Here is a 19059-nt window from a genome sequence, read left to right as displayed (position 1 = left end):
ATAGGCAATTCTGGTGTGATAGGGAGGAAACAACAAAAGAGTTGGAGCATACTCTTCTCCAAGACTTCACGGATAAAGAGGTACATGAGTTAAATAAAAGTTTGGATACTTTTTGATAGAAATTTATAATTTTTAATGCATAAATGCATCATTATCAAAGGGTATTTAAGACATTTGGTGAATATTTAAAACAAGAAGTTATTGTTGCACATGTTTTGTTCTGATCTTGCTTATGACAAGTCACTTCAGCAGCTAAAATGCTTCTTGAGGTTAGTAGTGGACAAATGAGTTGCATTGGAATCACTAAATCCTCCAAATGTGACAGAAAATCCAGATCGGAATCAGCATCTTATGTTCTCAGAAACAAGAAACAACAAAACAGGTAACAGTTTTAGTCCCTAAATTTTTGGTCCTTGTACAATTTTTGTCCCTGCAACAGTTCTGGTCCCTACGGTTTTGGCCCATTTATAGTTTTTTTCCTCTCTCTCTCTCTCTGTAGCTAGTGTGGTATTACGACTTCCTTCAATTATTTGATATCATAATTTCCATTCTTAACCGTTTTCATCTTAAAATGTCATGCAATATGTTGTATTTGGAGATAGTTTTTTACTTTTTATTAATTTTGATGAATGTTTATTTTCAGATACACCCTGATATCAGATCCAAATTCTAACGGTTACTTTGATATGATGATTAAGGTACAAAAATAAAATTTTGATTCTATTGTTGACAAAAATCATGTAGTTGCTAGTGCAGATTTAGTCAGTGGCATCCATTTGCTCCAGGTATAACCAATCATTAGCATTGTTATCTTTAATGATATTCTTTTAACAGAATTCCTAATTATATTGTATTTGTTGTTGTATCTTAGTCAAATCCAGAGATTCTGAAAAGATGGAACAATGAGGTACAAGAAGTTGTTCAATCAAGGGTTGCACTTGTACAGTTTCATGTACTTGTTCAGCTCCACCAGGTATAACTAAAGCCTAAAGGCTTAATCACAAAAATGACCAAAATGACCATGCACATTTAATGTGATAATTGTCGACATTTGTCCCATTAATTTAATTAATTTTATATATTTTTAGATAAGACAAAATGACCAATTGGATGTTAGCAAATTAGTTACCAGCTTAACAAGGGGTACCGTTCGTTCGCCTTTAGCACAATGCCTTTTAATTTGTTACACAAGTCAGGTACTCTTTAATTTAAGTAATGATTGCCACCTGTTATCTTTGAAGCTGCAAGGGCAATAACGGAATTAAACGTTGTTACTAGTAGAGAATTGACACCTGCAATTAATTGGTATTGTACAACTGACATTATTATTGTGTAGGATTTCCGTGTTGTTCTTGATAACGAGTTGAGATTGATATTGAAGTTAAGAGACATGATGAAGGGTTTTAGAGCTTCTTCTGGCAACTTAATGACAAGTTACTGAAACAAGAAGGTGCCCCTTTATAGCAATGTAGTATTAGGTTATATTGTTAGGGAAAACCTCTTAATAACAATGTAAATTTAATTTATATATTGTAAAAAATAGAATTGTATGACATTAAATTTTATGCAATGAATTGTATTTTTTGTATATGGTATTTTATTTCAATTATGAGACATGAAATGCAAATTTAATTTGAAAAATAGTAAATCTATAAATAATGTTTTTTTAAAAAAAATAAAAATTACGATACGCAAAAATGTGTGTCATATTCCTTTATGACATGGCCTTTCTTGACATCGGATTAAATGATACGCATTGCGTGTCATAAATGCGCGTCGTCTCTCTTTATGACAGGGCCTTCCTTGACGTGCATTTGCGCGTTGTCTGAGTGTTTTACGACGCGCAATGAGCGTCGTAAAAGGCCTTTTTTCTACTAGTGACTAAAACGACTCTCTAGTTCTGTGCGTTGCAAATCAATGACATCGTAGAATAACTCTACACAATAGTAGTGTAAGTTTGTCATCTTTGGATATTTTCGTTGTGACCGTCCAGGAAGTAAGAACATTGCATCCATGTTGCAAACCTCAATCTTGTGCTCTTTACAAAACAATGTAGTCTGAGTGAGCATAGAATCCCATCCACTATCCCTCAAATTTTGCAATTGCATCTTGTAAATTCTAACCACGTCTTGATCTTTCCTTTGCAATGCTTGGGACAACTCATTAGTAATACCCAATAATCTTTTCATGAAGTAAAGAGAAAATATGAAATCAAAGGTCTGCAAGGAGTTAATTAACATATCAACTTCACATTTTTGTTCTGGGGTTGCTCCATCTTCCGCAATAATCTCAAGAACATCTAAAACGGATGGAAACAATGTAATCATACTTATCAAAGTACCATAATGGGATCCCCAACGTGTGTCTCCCGGTTTGATAAGAGATGTTTCTTGATTGATGCCTCGACTGCTTATGATTTCACCTAAACCAAGTACTTCAATAACTTTGGAAGCTTGTTGTTCTCGAAGACGGTCAAGACGATTGCAAGAACCTCCAACAACATTCACAACATTGTTAGCAACACAAACAAAGAAACTATTTTTGAATTATTTTTTGCCATTGCTACAAGAGTAAGTTGAAGTTGGTGAGCAAAACAATGAATATAATATGCACTTGCATTTTCATTCAAAATCAAAGTTTTAAGACCACCAAGTTCACCTTTCATATTACTTGCCCCATCATAACATTGTTTGCGCAAACTGGAGATGCTCAACCCATGTCTTGAAAACAAATTATCGAGTGTCACTTTAAGTGTAATAGTTGTAGTATTTGGGACATGCTCAATACCTAGAAAACGTTCAATTACACGACCTTCTACATCTACATACCGCAACGCAACACTCATTTGTTCATTAATCGAAATATCACGAGATTCATCGACAAGGAGAGAGAAAAAAGTTTCGCTAATATCATTTATAATGAGCTTCGTTGTTTCAATCGCAGCTACATGAACAATGTCTTTTTAGATATCTGGTGAGGTCAACTTTAGATTCAACGGAGCATTATTGAAAGTAACATCTTTAATGCTTTGATTATGATCAGCTAGAAATTGCAACAACTCTATAAAGTTCCCTCTGTTAGCTGAAGTTTCACTTTCATCATGTCCTCTAAATGCAAGACATTGTCTTAATAGAAATCGAATACAATCAATTGATGCATCCAATCGTATATCATAGTCTATTGAACTTTGTGTTGAATGCTTTACGAATGCAACATCAACGCGTTGTTTGTTGTTCTATAAATCCTTGCACTTGGACCAAGCTTGGTTGTGAACACTCTTGAAACCTCCAACATGTTGATTCAACTTTTCTTTATGTCCCCAATTTTCAAATCCCACACTAACAAACGTTTCACCGCCTCCTTATGCTCCAACATATGGTTGGAATAAATAATAATATAAGCAATATGCAACATTTTGAGTTACACTATATTCTAGCCATGTAGAATATTCTTTAACATTAAAACAAGCAACATTAAATCTTCGTGGTTATTTGCCAAAAAAGTGTAAGGAAACTCGTGAGATTTAGGTTGGCAAGGCCCTTTTAAGAGGTATGCTCTTCGAACTTCGTCTCGAACATTAGGATCATAATCTAAAATCCTAGTCCTCATTCGAGGGTCTGAGGGAAGATCTGGTAAATTGATTTCCACACGGCTATGTTTGAAAAATCAACATTAGATGCCTCTAATGAATCCATAATTTTTCTCTTTGTTAAATATTTCTCCATGCCTGTTGAATGATAAGTGATTAATAAATAATAAGTGATTAATGAAAAATAAGAATTGTTTCTTATAATAAATACAATAACTAAATAGAAAAATAAAAAGAAAATATAGGTTCTACTTGGTGTGTTCATATGTTTATGTTTGCAGAGAGAAAAGAAAGAAAAATATAACAATTAACAAATATGTATATTCAAACATCAAAAAGGCAAGATATAACAATTAAAAGATAAGTATATTCACAATGTGAGTTGTGACATTCTCTTTTCACAGCATGGGCAAGTGTACTGTTTGCAGGTGTGCAACAAAAGGAATTAAATAAACAAATGGTGGTGCTCGGTTGCTATATATTTTCCCATAATCTAAATAACATAATTTATACAATAAATAATAGGATCATAGGAATCGTATCTACTCCAATTCTAAATAAACAAATTAACGGAATCCCAATCGCTTTGTTGTCGACATATACAAAATATACAATAAAAATATAACCTAAATTCTTTGAAAATATAAAATATTAACATACAATAAGTCAATAACATGCTGCTTTGCTTGCTTGCTTGATCGCAAACTTCAATTAAGAGAACTAGAAATTTAGAAGACGATACCTGGTTGCCTTACTTGCTCGATCGCACTTTTCTACATCTAATTGCCTGCTAATTTGATCTAATGAGATTTGGGGTTCGGACTAATGAAAGCGACAAGAGTGGGTCTGGCTATTTGGGCTAGTAAAAAAAATTAATAATCTGAGGGTCTGGCCCCAACGTGGCTCCGCCATTGAGTGGCAGAGCCAGAAATTTTGATATCGGGTACAAACATTAATATCAATATATATTCTACTAGGTTATAACCCGTGAAACCCACGGCTGACAAAGTAAATGATAAATACATTATAAAAATGGTAATCATGAATCTTATATATGTAAACTTTTATTTTAATACAAATTTTGATATGTTAGTTGTAACTGTATTATCATTATTTTAAATTAATATATAATTACAATGAAATAGAAAATTAAATAAGCTGAAAAAACAAAGACAAACAATCATGAAAATAAATATTAGTATTAAATTAACATATTAATTTCTTTGTAGGTTCAATGCAAGCAATAACAATATATTTTCATATATGAGTGAATTATAATCACATTTACATTGTATTTAATAGTTATTAGTTTACACATTGTAAGATTAGATCTTTCTTAACAGTAATCTTTATTTACCCTCTTGGCCTCTTCCTCCAAATGGCCATTTGATCTTTCTCGCACTAATGTAACAAAGTTAAAAAATAAATAAATAAATAAATAAATAAATAAAAATAAATAAAAACAAAAAATAAAAACAAATTTGGGTGAATAGCAGCTTTTCTCATGGACTAACTTCATTATATTACATCCAATCAACCTTCGTTTATTACCAAATTCATTGTGTAGCAATTATAGAAATTAAATTAATCCAAACTGAAATTCCATCGACCAATTTAGTTTGAAGTATTATAAAAAATACCAACAATAAATATAGCTAAAATATAATTTACCTTTGTGTAATAAAAGGTTAGGTAATTATCAACTATAAGGAAAATCATTATAATTTCACATTCAAGTTTCCGACTTTCCTTTTATTTCCGGAGTACATATTTTTACGTAATCATATTTGCTCACTTGCTCTACATTATATTTGTTAATTACATAGAAACCTTATGACTATGCAAAAACACAATAAGATAAAAGCATAATATAATGTGATTTATCTTTTCTATATTCGTACAAAAAAACCTTTACATCTTAAATTTCTTGGACAATGCATCGATCTTGACAATATTAATAGATAAAAATGTCGATATTAATCCCTAATAATTTTCAAAACAATCTTGATAATGTGACACTAACCCCTGACAATTTTCATTGTTTGTAACCTCAATTCAATCCAACAACCTTCAAAAAATCTGAGAACAAAGAAATTAAAATGAGATTCAGAAGATGTTAGAGGCCGGCTTGAGATCTAAAGATATGTAGTTGAAAAAATGTTGAAAAAAAAAAACTATAAGTATTTTTTTTGATGATTAATAGAGTCTAAATAATTTAAAAATCAATTTCATACAAAAGAACATTATAAATTAAAAAGATCGATCTCATATTCAGTAATATCATAATATTTGGTCTTGATCAATAAATTGTACTTGAAAAAAAAACTTAGATGATTAATTTCAACATTTAATATTTTTTAACTCAAGCAATCAACCAAACTAAACAAAAACAAACACTTATAAACATATATTATAGTCTTTAAGAACAAAATTATGAACACAACCTCAAGTGCTTCAATTACTACAAATCATAGTTACCCATAAATGAAGTTGTATTTACTATCTGTTTCCCACAAAACAACATAACATGCAATCAACAACAGTTCATTGATTACATATAATTCATCAACAAACAGTAAATATGTGTTTAATGAAAAAAATATTAAAACATGTCACTGATATTTTTGTATATTGACTTTTGACAGAGTTTGAATGAAAGGAAAAAAATGTTTATTTAATTGATACCAAATTCTAGAAAAGATGAAGGAAATTTAGTCATTTTTTGTTGGAAAAACTTTATGTGTTTTCATAATTATGAGATCTCACATATGCCAACAATTATAGGATCTAAGATAACACATATAATTCCACTACTAGAAACTTGAGTTTCAGCTATGGATTTTGCTACGGATTTGTTCTATAATTTTAAACTTGAATTTCTCTCCGGCTTTTGAGATTTATGCAGGAACCAAGCTTGGGAAAACTTGTAGTGCTGAGGAAAACTATTGGGAACCAAGCTTATGTTGGATAAGGTGTCTAACTCCATAACTATTTTTGGTATGTACTTGACCCGACCCGGCATGGTCCATTTGGGTTGCATGGCACCATGCAATTGGATAAACTAAATGAGAGAAATAACGCTTGGAGATTATTAATATATTATAAGTTCTAATATATTAATAATATTATTTGATTAGTTTGATCAAGAATTAATTTAGAATTAATTAAGTGATCAAAAGATAACTAATTAAATATATGGGTTGATTAAGTAAATCATCTATATCTTGTATAGTGGGCTAAAAGGCTCCATGGATCATCAAGTTGGGTTCCACCCATAGGATGCTCCATGGATGCTCCATGGGAGTTACAAACCCATGGGTCATGGAAATTAAGAGTCATGACACATTAGGGTTTAACCCTAGATGTGTCAACACTATATAAGAAGCATAATCTCCACCAAAATCGGTTGCAACAAAGAAATAGAGGGCTTGGCCGATTTGGAGAAGTGAGTATTCTCTCATAAGTTCTTCCAAGAGTATTTGGTGTTGTGTGAAGCATTTGAGGCATCACCACTTGAGGTGCTAGGCTCACAAGGTTTCAAGGAACACAAGCAACAACAAGGTAAGTTATTCTATCTATACTTTATGTTAAAATTGTTCCCCATGTATGCTAGATAGGATATAACCTTGGAATTCAACTTTGCATGACAAATTAGACAAACATAGATCCAAGGTTATTAGGGTTGCATGTACACTTAGGAAGTGTTAGTATGCTCAAAACCCATCAGTGGTATCAGAGCCTAGGCTTGTTTGTTCTTATTTGTGCTTAAAAATTGAAAACAGAATCGAAAATTTGCTGTCTGCGATCGGACTCGCCGAGTCCATAGGGGGGACTCGCCGAGTCTATGTGTATCTTCAACCAACTCGGCGAGTCATGTTCATGCACTCGGCGAGTAGGGTCGAATGAGTGCAGAATTTCGATTCAGTTGCTGGAAAATGAATTAGAAACATTACCCTAAACTGTTTTAGTAAATGTAAACTTGTTTTTGGTGGTGTAATGTTTTGCTAATTCATTTACAACAACTAGTTATCAAAATTACAAAGTTTTATGTAATTTTTGATTATGTTCATATTCATGTTCTTGTTCTTATGATGTTTTAGATGATCATAGGAATTATTTGTAACCTATTTGGTAGTTTAATTCTTGATCATAATGTGTTTTAATGGAGTCCATAACTTATCCTTAAGTTATGGAAAACCAAGAGTCACTTGAGTTAAAAAACCATTAAGAAAACACAAGAGTTATAAAAATGAAGAGTCTTCATTTTATGACTCTATTAAACTCATAAGTTACAAGAAATGAAAAGTTTTCAAAGTTACAAAACTTGCCCTCAAGTTTTGGAACAAGTAAAGTTAAGTTAAAACTTTAGTTCCAACCCCTAGAATTTTAAAAGTTAAAATTCAACCCTTATACTTATATTATGATAATTTAATAATTATATATATATGTATAAGAACAAGTCGTCTTACCGCTAGTACGCCTCATTCACGAAGCCGGTCTATAAGGTGGGTATAAGGTTGTTGCCTATAAAATGGTGACTTAATGGGTGTATATTCTCACCCACCGCTTGCTTGACTGGTGGAGGGTCGTTAGCCGAACGGGTAAGACAAGGACTTATAAATTCTCATTCAAAGTATGATGAATATATAAAGTAACTAAATGTTTATTAAATTCCCAATCTTAGTTACTTTAGGAAAAATGTGAATAAGGTGCTAATCCATGAAATTACACTTTACACTTTGTCTGAGTCGTTGGTGGAGCGTGTGTGGTTAACCGGCACACTAACTTGGACTTAACAAGGTAGGTAAAGGGTGACTTAAAGTTTATTATAGTATCGGTGGAGCGTGTGTGGTTTACCGGCACATCGATTGAGTGATAAACTTTAAGGGTACCAAGTGATTTGCATGGTTACTTCACACCTCGTTTTGTGATCCTCGGCATCCCAGTCACAAAACCTGGAGGGCACTCCCGAGATCGAAACATGCCTTTGAAAAGTTCATTGGATCTCAAAGAATCTAGGAATTTCTAAAACCTATAAAAACTAAATATTTATTATTTCGGTTTTCGTGGTGGAAATTGGTGAATCGTCATTCACCTACCTTTCAAATATGGTATAGCTTAGATTACGGCATACCTCTTCTAAGTTATATTATATTGTGATTGGATCCTAGCCTTAATATTACATTTGGGTGTTTTATTAAGGACTCTCTTAAATCTAAACTAAACTTGTTCTTCTCTTTCAGATGTCTTCAAATAATGCTTCTGGCTCGAATCCTAATGGCTCCTTTACTCTTATGAGTCTGTGCGGGAAAGTCACCTTTGATGGATCCAACTTCAATAAGTGGATCAGAAACATCAGGATGATTACTCGCTACGAGGACAAAGAATATGTCCTTGACAAGGAGCTTAAGGAAATTGACGAGTCCACTGCAACTCCCCAGGAGATCGCTGACTTTCATACTCATGAAAGAGATGCAACCAAGGTGGCTTGCATCATGTTAGCCACCATGACAGCTGAACTCCAAAAGTCTTACGAAGACTTCTACCCTTATGAAATGCACCAAGATTTGATGGAAAGATACCATCAAAGTGCGCGACAAGAGAGGTACGAAGTCATCTGCTCCATGATAACAACCATGATGAAGGACGGAGAGTCCGTCACGAGCCACATGCAGAAAATGCAAAGGTATGTGGATCGGTTGCTGAAGCTCAATGTGAACTTCCCTGAGGAGCTTGCAATAGATATCATTTTGCACTCCTTACCATCGTGCTATGATCAATTCCGCATGACATATCACATGAACAAGGAAGAAGTCACTCTCAGCAAACTTCAGGGACTTCTCAAGACCGCAGAAACAGGTCTTAAGGGGAAGTCGGTTGCTATCACTCCTACTCCAGAAACAAATCCGGTCTTGGCAATCGGACAGAGTCGAGGGAGGAAGAGAAAGAGATCTTCAAAGGGTACCAAGGCTCGGACCCTTGATGGCTCTTCTTCAAGTGGAACCAAGAAAGGTTTCATTACTCCTTCTTCTGACCCAAAAGAGGCGGAATGCTTCTATTGCCACGAAAAAGCTCATTGGAAGCGGAACTGCCCAAAGTACCAGCAAGATGTAAAGGATGGGAAAGTCAAACCCAACCATGCAGGTATTTACACTATCATTTCTAATAACTCACCCCATTCGAAATCTTGGGTCCTTGATACAGGTTGCGGAATTCATATTTGCTGTGACTTGCAGGGACTAGGAAGAAGTGAGAATGTGGAGCAAGGAAGAATAAACTTAGTCATGGGGAATAGGAAAGTTACACCTGTCACCAAGATTGGAGTTTATACTTTATCGCTAAGTAGTGGGTTAAATTTAGATTTGAATAAGTGTTGTTATTCGCCAGAAATGGCAAGAAATATTATTTCCTTTCATGCATTGTACAAACAAGGTTTCACCTTTTCGTTTGATAATGAAGTTGGTTCGATTAATGCTTTCTTTAATAATGTACTTTATTTTAAAGCATTACCTTGTGATGGTGTGTATGAAGCTGTATCTATTGTAGATAACTTAGGAAATAATGTTTTGTGTATTGATTCTACTAATAATAATAACTTGGATAAAGCATCGTTATGGCATTGTCGTCTTGGACATATAAGCAAGAAACGCATAGGCCAACTCCAAAAGGATGGAGTCTTGGAGTCGTTTGACCTAAAGTCAAATGATAGTTGCGAATCATGCTTACTTGGAAAAATGACAAAGTCACCCTTCACAGGCTCATGTGAAAGGGGTGAAGGTTTGTTGGACCTTATACACACGGATGTGTGTGGACCATTCAAACATGCCACGAGAGATGCTAATCGTTATTATTTGACTTTTACCGATGATTACAGTAGATATGGATATGTCTACTTAATCAAGCATAAGTCAGAGACTTTCGAGAAGTTTAAGGAATTTAAACAGGAAGTCGAGAATCAATTGGGCAGGAACATTAAGATGCTTCGATCCGATCGAGGTGGTGAGTATCTTAGTTCAGAGTTCCTCGACTATCTAAAGGAATGTGGGATTGTCTCACAATTGACACCTCCCAGGACACCGCAGTTGAATGGTGTGGCTGAGAGGCGTAATCGAACCTTGTTGGACATGGTTCGTTCCATGATGAGTCGAGCTTCGCTACCAATATCATTCTGGGGGTATGCCTTAGAGACTGCCGCCCATATCCTTAATCTAGTCCCTACAAAGAAAGTTGCCAAAACTCCTCATGAGATGTGGACTGGTAAAGTACCTAAACTAGACCACATCAAGATTTGGGGCTGCGAGGCTTTCGTGAGACGCGAGACTCATGATAAGCTCGAACCCCGAAGCGAGAGGTGTATTTTCATCGGCTACCCACAACAATCCTTTGGTTACCTCTTCTACAGACCTAGTGACAATGTGGTCTTTGTAGCAAGAAGAGGAGTCTTTCGAGAAAGAGAGTTTATAAGCCAAGGAGACAGTGGGAGGCAAGTTGATCTTGAAGAAATTCAAGAATCAAGTGGTGAAGGAACTTCAAACTCTAGCCCTCAACTTGAGGAGGAAACTCCTGTTGAGCCAATTGACGAATCTGTACCTCTGAGGCGTTCCACGAGAGTTAGGAGTGCACCTGAGCATTACTATGGATTCCATATTACTGCAGAAGGTGAGACACTTATTAGTGATGAGACACTAGTAAGTCAAGATGACCCTAACAGCTACGAGGAAGCCATGGCAGGCCCCGAGTCTGCCAAATGGAAAGAGGCTATGGATAGCGAGATACAATCCATGTATGACAATCAAGTTTGGAACTTGGTTGAGAATGTACCAGGTCGAAAGACTGTAGGGTGCAAATGGGTCTTCAAAAAGAAGACCGACATGGATGGTAAAGTACACACTTATAAGGCTAGACTGGTTGCAAAGGGCTTCTCTCAAATTCCTGGAGTGGACTATGATGAGACCTTTTCTCCGGTAGCCAAGATTAAGTCTATTCGGGTTCTGTTAGCCATAGCCGCATTTCATGACTATGAAATTTGGCAAATGGATGTCAAAACCGCTTTCCTTAATGGAAAGTTGGCTGAAGATGTTTACATGAGTCAGCCAGAGGGTTTTGTCAGTAACGAGTACCCTAATAGAGTGTGTAAGCTTGAGAAATCCATTTATGGATTAAAGCAAGCACCTCGCAGATGGAATCTTTGCTTTGATGAAAAGGTCAAGGAATTTGGCTTTTCTAGGAGTGAAGATGAATCTTGTGTATATGTCAAGGCTAGTGGGAGTATAGTTAGCTTTTTGGTATTGTATGTGGATGACATACTACTCATAGGAAACGACATTCCAACCTTGCAGGAAGTAAAGTCCTGGCTTGGAAAGTGTTTCGCTATGAAGGACCTTGGTGAAGCTGCCTATATTTTGGGGATAAGAATCTTGAGAGATCGGAGTAAAAGACTAATTGGACTTAGTCAAAGTACCTACTTGGAGAAGATTCTGAAGAGATTCAGAATGCAAAACTCCAAGAAAGGAGAGTTGCCCATCCAGAGTAGCGCCAAGCTGAGTAAGACACAAAGCCCTAGCACTGAGGCTGAGATAGCAGAAATGAGTCGATTACCTTATGCTTCGGCTGTAGGTTCGATCATGTACGCTATGACGTGTACTCGACCTGATGTAGCCTTTGCCTTGAGCATGGTTAGCAGGTTTCAGGGGAACCCTGGCAAGGCACACTGGATTGCGGTAAAGAATATTCTCAAGTACCTACGAAGGACTAAGGACTGGGTCCTTACCCTCGGTGGGAGTGATGACTTGAGAGTTGTAGGGTATAGTGATGCTAGCTTCCAGACTGATAGGGATAACTTCCGCTCTCAGTCGGGCTGGGTCTTTACCCTAAATGGAGGAGCAATTTCTTGGAAGAGTTCCAAGCAAGAGACAGTGGCAGATTCTACTTGTGAATCAGAGTATATTGCAGCTAGCGAAGCAGCAAAGGAGGCGTTATGGCTGAGGAACTTCATTGGAGACCTTGGAGTTGTACCAGCTATTAAAGAGCCGATGGAAATTTTCTGTGATAGTGAAAGTGCTGTTGCCTTAGCCAAGGAACCAAGGGATCACGGGAGATCCAGACACATCGACAGAAAATACCATTTCATCAGACATCGGATCGAAGAAGGACTCCTCGTGGCAAAGAGGGTATCATCAGATGAGAATCCGGCAGATCCCTTCACGAAGGGACTGACTCGGGTTAAGCATCTCCAGCATGCTCGGAGCATAGGGCTGAAGGATGATATTAGATTTAGTAGTTAGATAATCTTGAAATTTGTAAAGTGTAATTGACATTTGATGATGAATAAAAGTGTTTTATTTATGAGTAAAGTGTTGCTATCTCTTGTCGATCGTTTACTATATTTCTTTTGCATGTTTTGACTTCCAGAATAATTTTGTTTGGTTTAACATATTATTCAAACCTCCACAGTCGGTCATATGTCGGAAGTAGGTATGAATCAAGACTGTCATGTTTGGTTGTAGAGGTCTGGGACAAGGCTACAACAATCATGAGTGCTCATAAGTTCTGAGCATTGGACACAACCCACGCTCACTGGAATCACTTCATGGAATTCTATCTCGAGTGATCGTGAGACGGTAATATCATATAAGTCTTTAAACCTAGAGATATGATTTGTTACTTACGAGTTGGTTATGCATTAATTGTACGAAAAACGCATTGGTAACTCGATGTTATAAAATCGTGCTCTTATGTGTAATTCAATGAGTAGTAGAACAAACATATGAGTCGAAGTTTATCTGTTCCTTCTTGGATTAGAAGCTGATATCTGGGCCCCTCGATGATTTTGTTTTGACCTATGTACCGGGCCCGGTCAGAACTAGATTGATGTGTTCAATAAAGTTCTTTGTCAAACAAATCGGAAATCGGGAAACAAATGTTGGACAATAAGTAAGACATTGTTCCATGTATTTGTCCGACTGATATCTAGAACAGAGGATTATATGATCACTTATCTTAAATGGCGTACCATCGTCTTCTCAAGTTTCGAGAAACCTTGTAAAGAGCTACGATTGCCGGTCGGTTCCTGAAGTCATACTTGCAGTAATAGTTACTAGACTTATCCAAGTGGAAGACTGTTGGATAAGGTGTCTAAGTCCATAACTATTTCTGGTATGTACTTGACCCGACCCGGCATGGTCCATTTGGGTTGCATGGCACCATGCAATTGGATAAACTAAATGAGAGAAATAACGCTTGGAGATTATTAATATATTATAAGTTCTAATATATTAATAATATTATTTGATTAGTTTGATCAAGAATTAATTTAGAATTAATTAAGTGATCAAAAGATAACTAATTAAATATATGGGTTGATTAAGTAAATCATCCATATCTTGTATAGTGGGCTAAAAGGCTCCATGGATCATCAAGTTGGGTTCCACCCATAGGATGCTCCATGGATGCTCCATGGGAGTTACAAACCCATGGGTCATGGAAATGAAGAGTCATGACACATTAGGGTTTAACCCTAGATGTGTCAACACTATATAAGAAGCATAATCTCCACCAAAATCGGTTGCAACAAAGAAATAGAGGGCTTGGCCGATTTGGAGAAGTGAGTATTCTCTCATAAGTTCTTCCAAGAGTATTTGGTGTTGTGTGAAGCATTTGAGGCATCACCACTTGAGGTGCTAGGCTCACAAGGATTCAAGGAACACAAGCAACAACAAGGTAAGTTATTCTATCTATACTTTATGTTAAAATTGTTCCCCATGTATGCTAGATAGGATATAACCTTGGAATTCAACTTTGCATGACAAATTAGACAAACATAGATCCAAGGTTATTAGGGTTGCATGTACACTTAGGAAGTGTTAGTATGCTCAAAACCCATCAGCTTAAACTCAAGTTTCTATTAGAAACTTGTGTTTTCATAATCTACAGGCAAGTTGTTTACACCTTCATACCATTTGAGGCTGATTGTTGTATGATATTAACCAATAGTTTATTAATTCTTGATTTTAAGGGTTATTTTTTGACTAATGGTGCCACGAGGAGCCCGTGGTGGTGGTCGTAGTGGTAGTCACATTGGTGGTCGTGATGCTGGAGATAGAAATGCATCTCAATCACACAATAATGCAGAAAGTCAACCTTCTTATTCTTCAGTTAGAGGATCAAACATCTTGGAACAACTTCCAAGTAACCCATCAAAAAGGAAGTTCATTGAAGTCGATTCTGAAAAGGAGTACTAATGTTAATTTTACAATTGTTTATGAAAATGAATTTACTTGTTAATGATAATACTAATGCTAATTTTTTAATTATTTATTTTTTGCAAGATTTGCGGATCAGATTTCAGTGATCAGAGCCATCGCATGTATACTGAAGACGATGTTTGACAACCCATGGACCTCATGGAAGAAGGTTGACAAAGAACATCGTGATGCAATGTGGGAACACTTTAAGGTTTGTACTTATTATTTTTATGATTTATCAAAGTAAAACTTGGTGTAAATGGAAAAGATAACTGTATGCGTGATCTACATGTAGGGTTTGTATGTCTGGCCCGAAGCGACTAATGTTCTTGCTCGCATGGTATGGGAAGACTATATGAAGAAACGATTTCCTGACATAATGCGAAGAACACGTGAAGAATCTTTAAAACTTGCCAAAGCTGCAAATGTGAATGCCTCACTAGAAGGTGATTTAAATTTGCTAAAGGACTATCACCCAAATTGGATAAAAAAGGAGTATTGGGAAAAATGATCAATGAAGTGTGGACCACATCCAAATGGAAACGTTTATCACAATCAGGGGAAAATAACATAAATAAATTAGAAGATGGCTCTATTTCCAAACATACAGGGGGTTCTATATATATTCATCAACATAAGAAAAGAATGGTAAGATGTTTGCATCTCACCTTAGTTTCCACTTAGACTATTGAGTGTTTGTTTTGTTTTTTAATGTATTACTAATGGATTTTGTAGCAAGCAACACTTAAACGCCCTCCTACAGGAGTTGAACTTTATGCAAGGTTGCACACTAAACGGTCTACTCAAGAGTACATTACACCAAAGGCAGCTAAAGTTAAGGTATTTTCAATTCTTTTTTAGGAAACAAAACTTCCTACTACTCGGGTTAATGACTTCGTTAAAGCAACAAATTGACAGAAAACAAATCTTTCGTGAGTAATAATCAACTTACAAAAGAAAAGAAACAAATTATTATCTCTAAATGTTTTATCCTCTGCCTAGTTGTAATTAAGTATTTTGTAAGTAGTAATCAACTTTATAAAAGGTTTGAGTATTAATTAATAGGAGGCTTATGAAGTGGTTCATTCCATTCCTTAATTATGAATGTAATGGAATGGAATGAACCATTCTATTCCTTATTTCATGTTTCTGTTGTTTCATATTTTTTTGCTATAATAGGAGGCTTATGAAAGTGCTATGGTGGCTAAGTTTGGTGATGATACTAGTTGTCACCCCCTCTTGGATAATGAAACATGGTGTGATGTTTCCGGAGGAGTCAAGAAAGGAAGAATATATGGATTCGGATCTGTGTCTGATCCAGCGAGCTTTTTGGAAGGAACATCTAGTACAATAACATCCCAAGAGGTACTTTATAAAAATTTCCTATCATATCATTGTACTTACAAAGTTTTCTATCATGGCATTGTACTTACAAAGTTTCCTATCATGGTATTGTACTTAAAAAGTTTCCTATCATGGCATTGTACTTACAAAGTTTCCTATCATGGCATTGCACATTAGGTTGTCTATGAACATGTACGAAACGAGATGCATAGGGAAATGGATGCTAAAGCTGCAGAAATGGAAGCTAAACATCAACAAATGCGTGAGGAAATGGATGCGAAAGTTGCAGCAATAGATGTCAAACAATAACAAATTGATGCAAAATATGAAGCAATGGAGAAGATATATGCAGCCTTGCAAAATATGATGAGAAATTGAAAATTAGAGGTAATACGATGTTAACCATTAGTATTTGATGTTTTTGAATGACTTGTTAACCATTTGTATTTGATACTTTTGATTGTTTTGAATAATGTTTTATAGGAATGTGAACCGAAGATGATTGGATGGACATGAAATGAAGAGAGCATCTAAAATGTTATTTTGAAATTATGTTTTGTGAAAACTCATTTCCCGATGCATACTTTGGATTTCTTGGTGCTAAAATGTTATTTTGAAGTTAAACCTTTGGGAGTTTGATGTTATATGGATAGTTTTGGTTTTGGATGTTTTTTGAATGATACTTTGGTAAACTTTGATAGTTTTGGTATTGTAATGTTTGGTTGCATTGTTATTTGATGTTTTTTAGTATAAAAATTTGATGATTGTAGTATTTTTTTTCTTTTAGAATCATAATAGAACAAATAATATTACAAGTTCGCGTTGGATTGGTGAGAATAAAAAAAGTATTTTAATGCATCAATTTTGCGAGGGATTAGCTACGAAAAAAATATCATGTCTAAAGTTTGCGACGGAACAAAAAAAAATTAATGTATAAATTTTGCAAGGGATTAGCTATGGAAAAAAACCATGTCTAAAATTTGCGACAGATTAGTGACGAAAAGAAAAAAAAAGAAATCAATATATGAATTTTGCAAGGGATTTGCTACGGAAAAAAACTGATCACTGAAATTTTGCGACAGAAAAGCGATGGAATGACTTTATCAAATTTTGTCGCTAATGCCCTGAGTAAATGTGTTGAGTGACATTTAGCGACAGATATTCTGTCGCTACATTTGTCGCAAGGAAAAACCTCTCCATCGCTAAAACCCTCGCTGAGAAACTAGCCACTTATTAATTACCTATGAAGTGAGTTTGTCGCTGATCCATCGCAAACAGCATTTAGCGACGGAATAGCGACGGATACTTCCGTCTCTAAAACTCATGTTTCTAGTAGTGTAAGAGATGCATACACACATAACAACACAACACAACACATACAGACATCAACACATACACATATAGGTTTAATAAATATTTAATAATGGAAGCAAAGAATAAAACTTTAAAAAAATGTGTATATAAATGTTTGTGACCATAAAACGGTGTTTGATAACAAAATGTTCTAATTTACATTTTATAAAACACCTAGAGTTCATTATGAAGGAAGAAATAAAAACACCATAACTGCCACATCAAACATCGACAATATAAAACTAAACATGACCATCATGAAAGAATTATTTTATTACTACTAAAAACTTATAAACTATTTAATTCAGAGTACATTTATCTTAAACATGACAACCCGAAAGCTTAAAATAAAGAAGAGTACTCACCACTTGTAGATACACATTATGGTTTAAAATTTTCAATTGCACAAGGAGAACCTCTAGATCGATGAACAGTGGAATAAAGAAAGAAAAAGTGGGTTAAGAAGGATGGTTGTGGAATCGCATAGTATAAATAGATATTGGAAAACAAACCTGGAAATGATCAGCTCCATGATTTCGTGAGATTATGCTAATCACCTCCTAATTTCTAGGCTTTGTAGTTAGAAAGATTATCTTGTCCCAACCTGTATGATTGTGGTCTAATATGTTTCAAATGAAAGGTATACTCGAAAAATTGGTAGAAAAAATAGTGGGAAAAAACGAAAGCAGAAAATCTACAAAAGGTAACGTCCTTTTGTGTAGGGATTTGAATGGATTGAGTGCATGTAAATTAGGATAGTCAATTGTTACAACCGAAATGCTGATATTTTGGAATTGAATATAGACGGATGATAGGAATCATGGGCGGGAAAGTTATAGAGTAGAATGATAGTGAGATGACATGTAACAAAAGACAATGTTTAAAATATGATATGTGGCTGGTGTAGGATTATTTTATTAAGAATGGATGTATTTATTATTTCGGTCATTAAAAAACATGGTACAATATCTTAAGTTTGAGTACAATAACATAGAACATGTTTACAAACAAATTTTTTTATATACATAAAATTCTTTTTTGGGATGTTGTAGTACCTCTGACGCCCTATCTAGCTCCACCACTGATTCCTAACTTATGTACACCATATTTTCATAGCAGTTATATTTCCCTTATCAATTTGATGCTTCTATTGAGAATAAAATTGTTTTTACATTTTTGCTCCTAATTGAAATTTACGAATATACAAAGAGATATAAATAGGGGTTTATTTTTCCATATATATAAATAAGGGTTTATATGTATGCCTCTTATTCATAACATATTGAAGCCTTTTTCCCCTCTCCCTTTTAACAACAAATACATTATACTCATAAATCCACTTTTAAATCGTTGACTTCAAGAAAGAACAACATTGAATACTGATGGGCTAAAAACTTTTTGATCTCTTTTCCACTTACCAAAATAATTTGTTTCCATTTTGTGTCTTTATTTATCCCTTAAAACTAGTAACTTTTTTTTTTTAATTTATTTATCAAACTCACTTACTGATAGTTATTGGATGGAAAATAA

General features: G+C 34.9%; 1 protein-coding gene and 2 long non-coding RNA genes across 3 annotated transcripts; 2 read left to right on the top strand and 1 right to left on the bottom strand.

Moving 5' to 3' along the window:
- Positions 1–1874: 1874 nt before the first annotated feature.
- LOC145016869 (uncharacterized) lies at positions 1875–2845 on the bottom strand. Its single transcript, XM_078975044.1, has 2 exons — positions 2614–2845; positions 1875–2491 (listed from the first exon to the last, which is right to left on the bottom strand). Exons 1-2 carry the CDS (start codon positions 2843–2845, stop codon positions 1875–1877), a joined length of 849 nt encoding a protein of 282 aa, XP_078831170.1.
- A 12721-nt stretch (positions 2846–15566) lies between these two features.
- LOC145018669 (uncharacterized) lies at positions 15567–16366 on the top strand. The gene is made up of 3 exons (XR_013667113.1): positions 15567–15672; positions 16012–16197; positions 16354–16366. It is a non-coding gene; the product is annotated as an uncharacterized LOC145018669 (long non-coding RNA).
- A 121-nt stretch (positions 16367–16487) lies between these two features.
- Positions 16488–16909, top strand: LOC145014143 (uncharacterized). The gene is made up of 2 exons (XR_013665422.1): positions 16488–16563; positions 16660–16909. It is a non-coding gene; the product is annotated as an uncharacterized LOC145014143 (long non-coding RNA).
- Positions 16910–19059: the final 2150 nt, after the last annotated feature.

Source organism: Lactuca saligna, chromosome 9 (genome assembly GCF_052625555.1).
Source record: "Lactuca saligna cultivar CGN05327 chromosome 9, ASM5262555v1, whole genome shotgun sequence".
Taxonomy (NCBI): Eukaryota; Viridiplantae; Streptophyta; class Magnoliopsida; order Asterales; family Asteraceae; genus Lactuca; species Lactuca saligna.
Note: the sequence above shows the minus strand (reverse complement) of the source record. Positions and strands in the feature narration are given on the sequence as shown.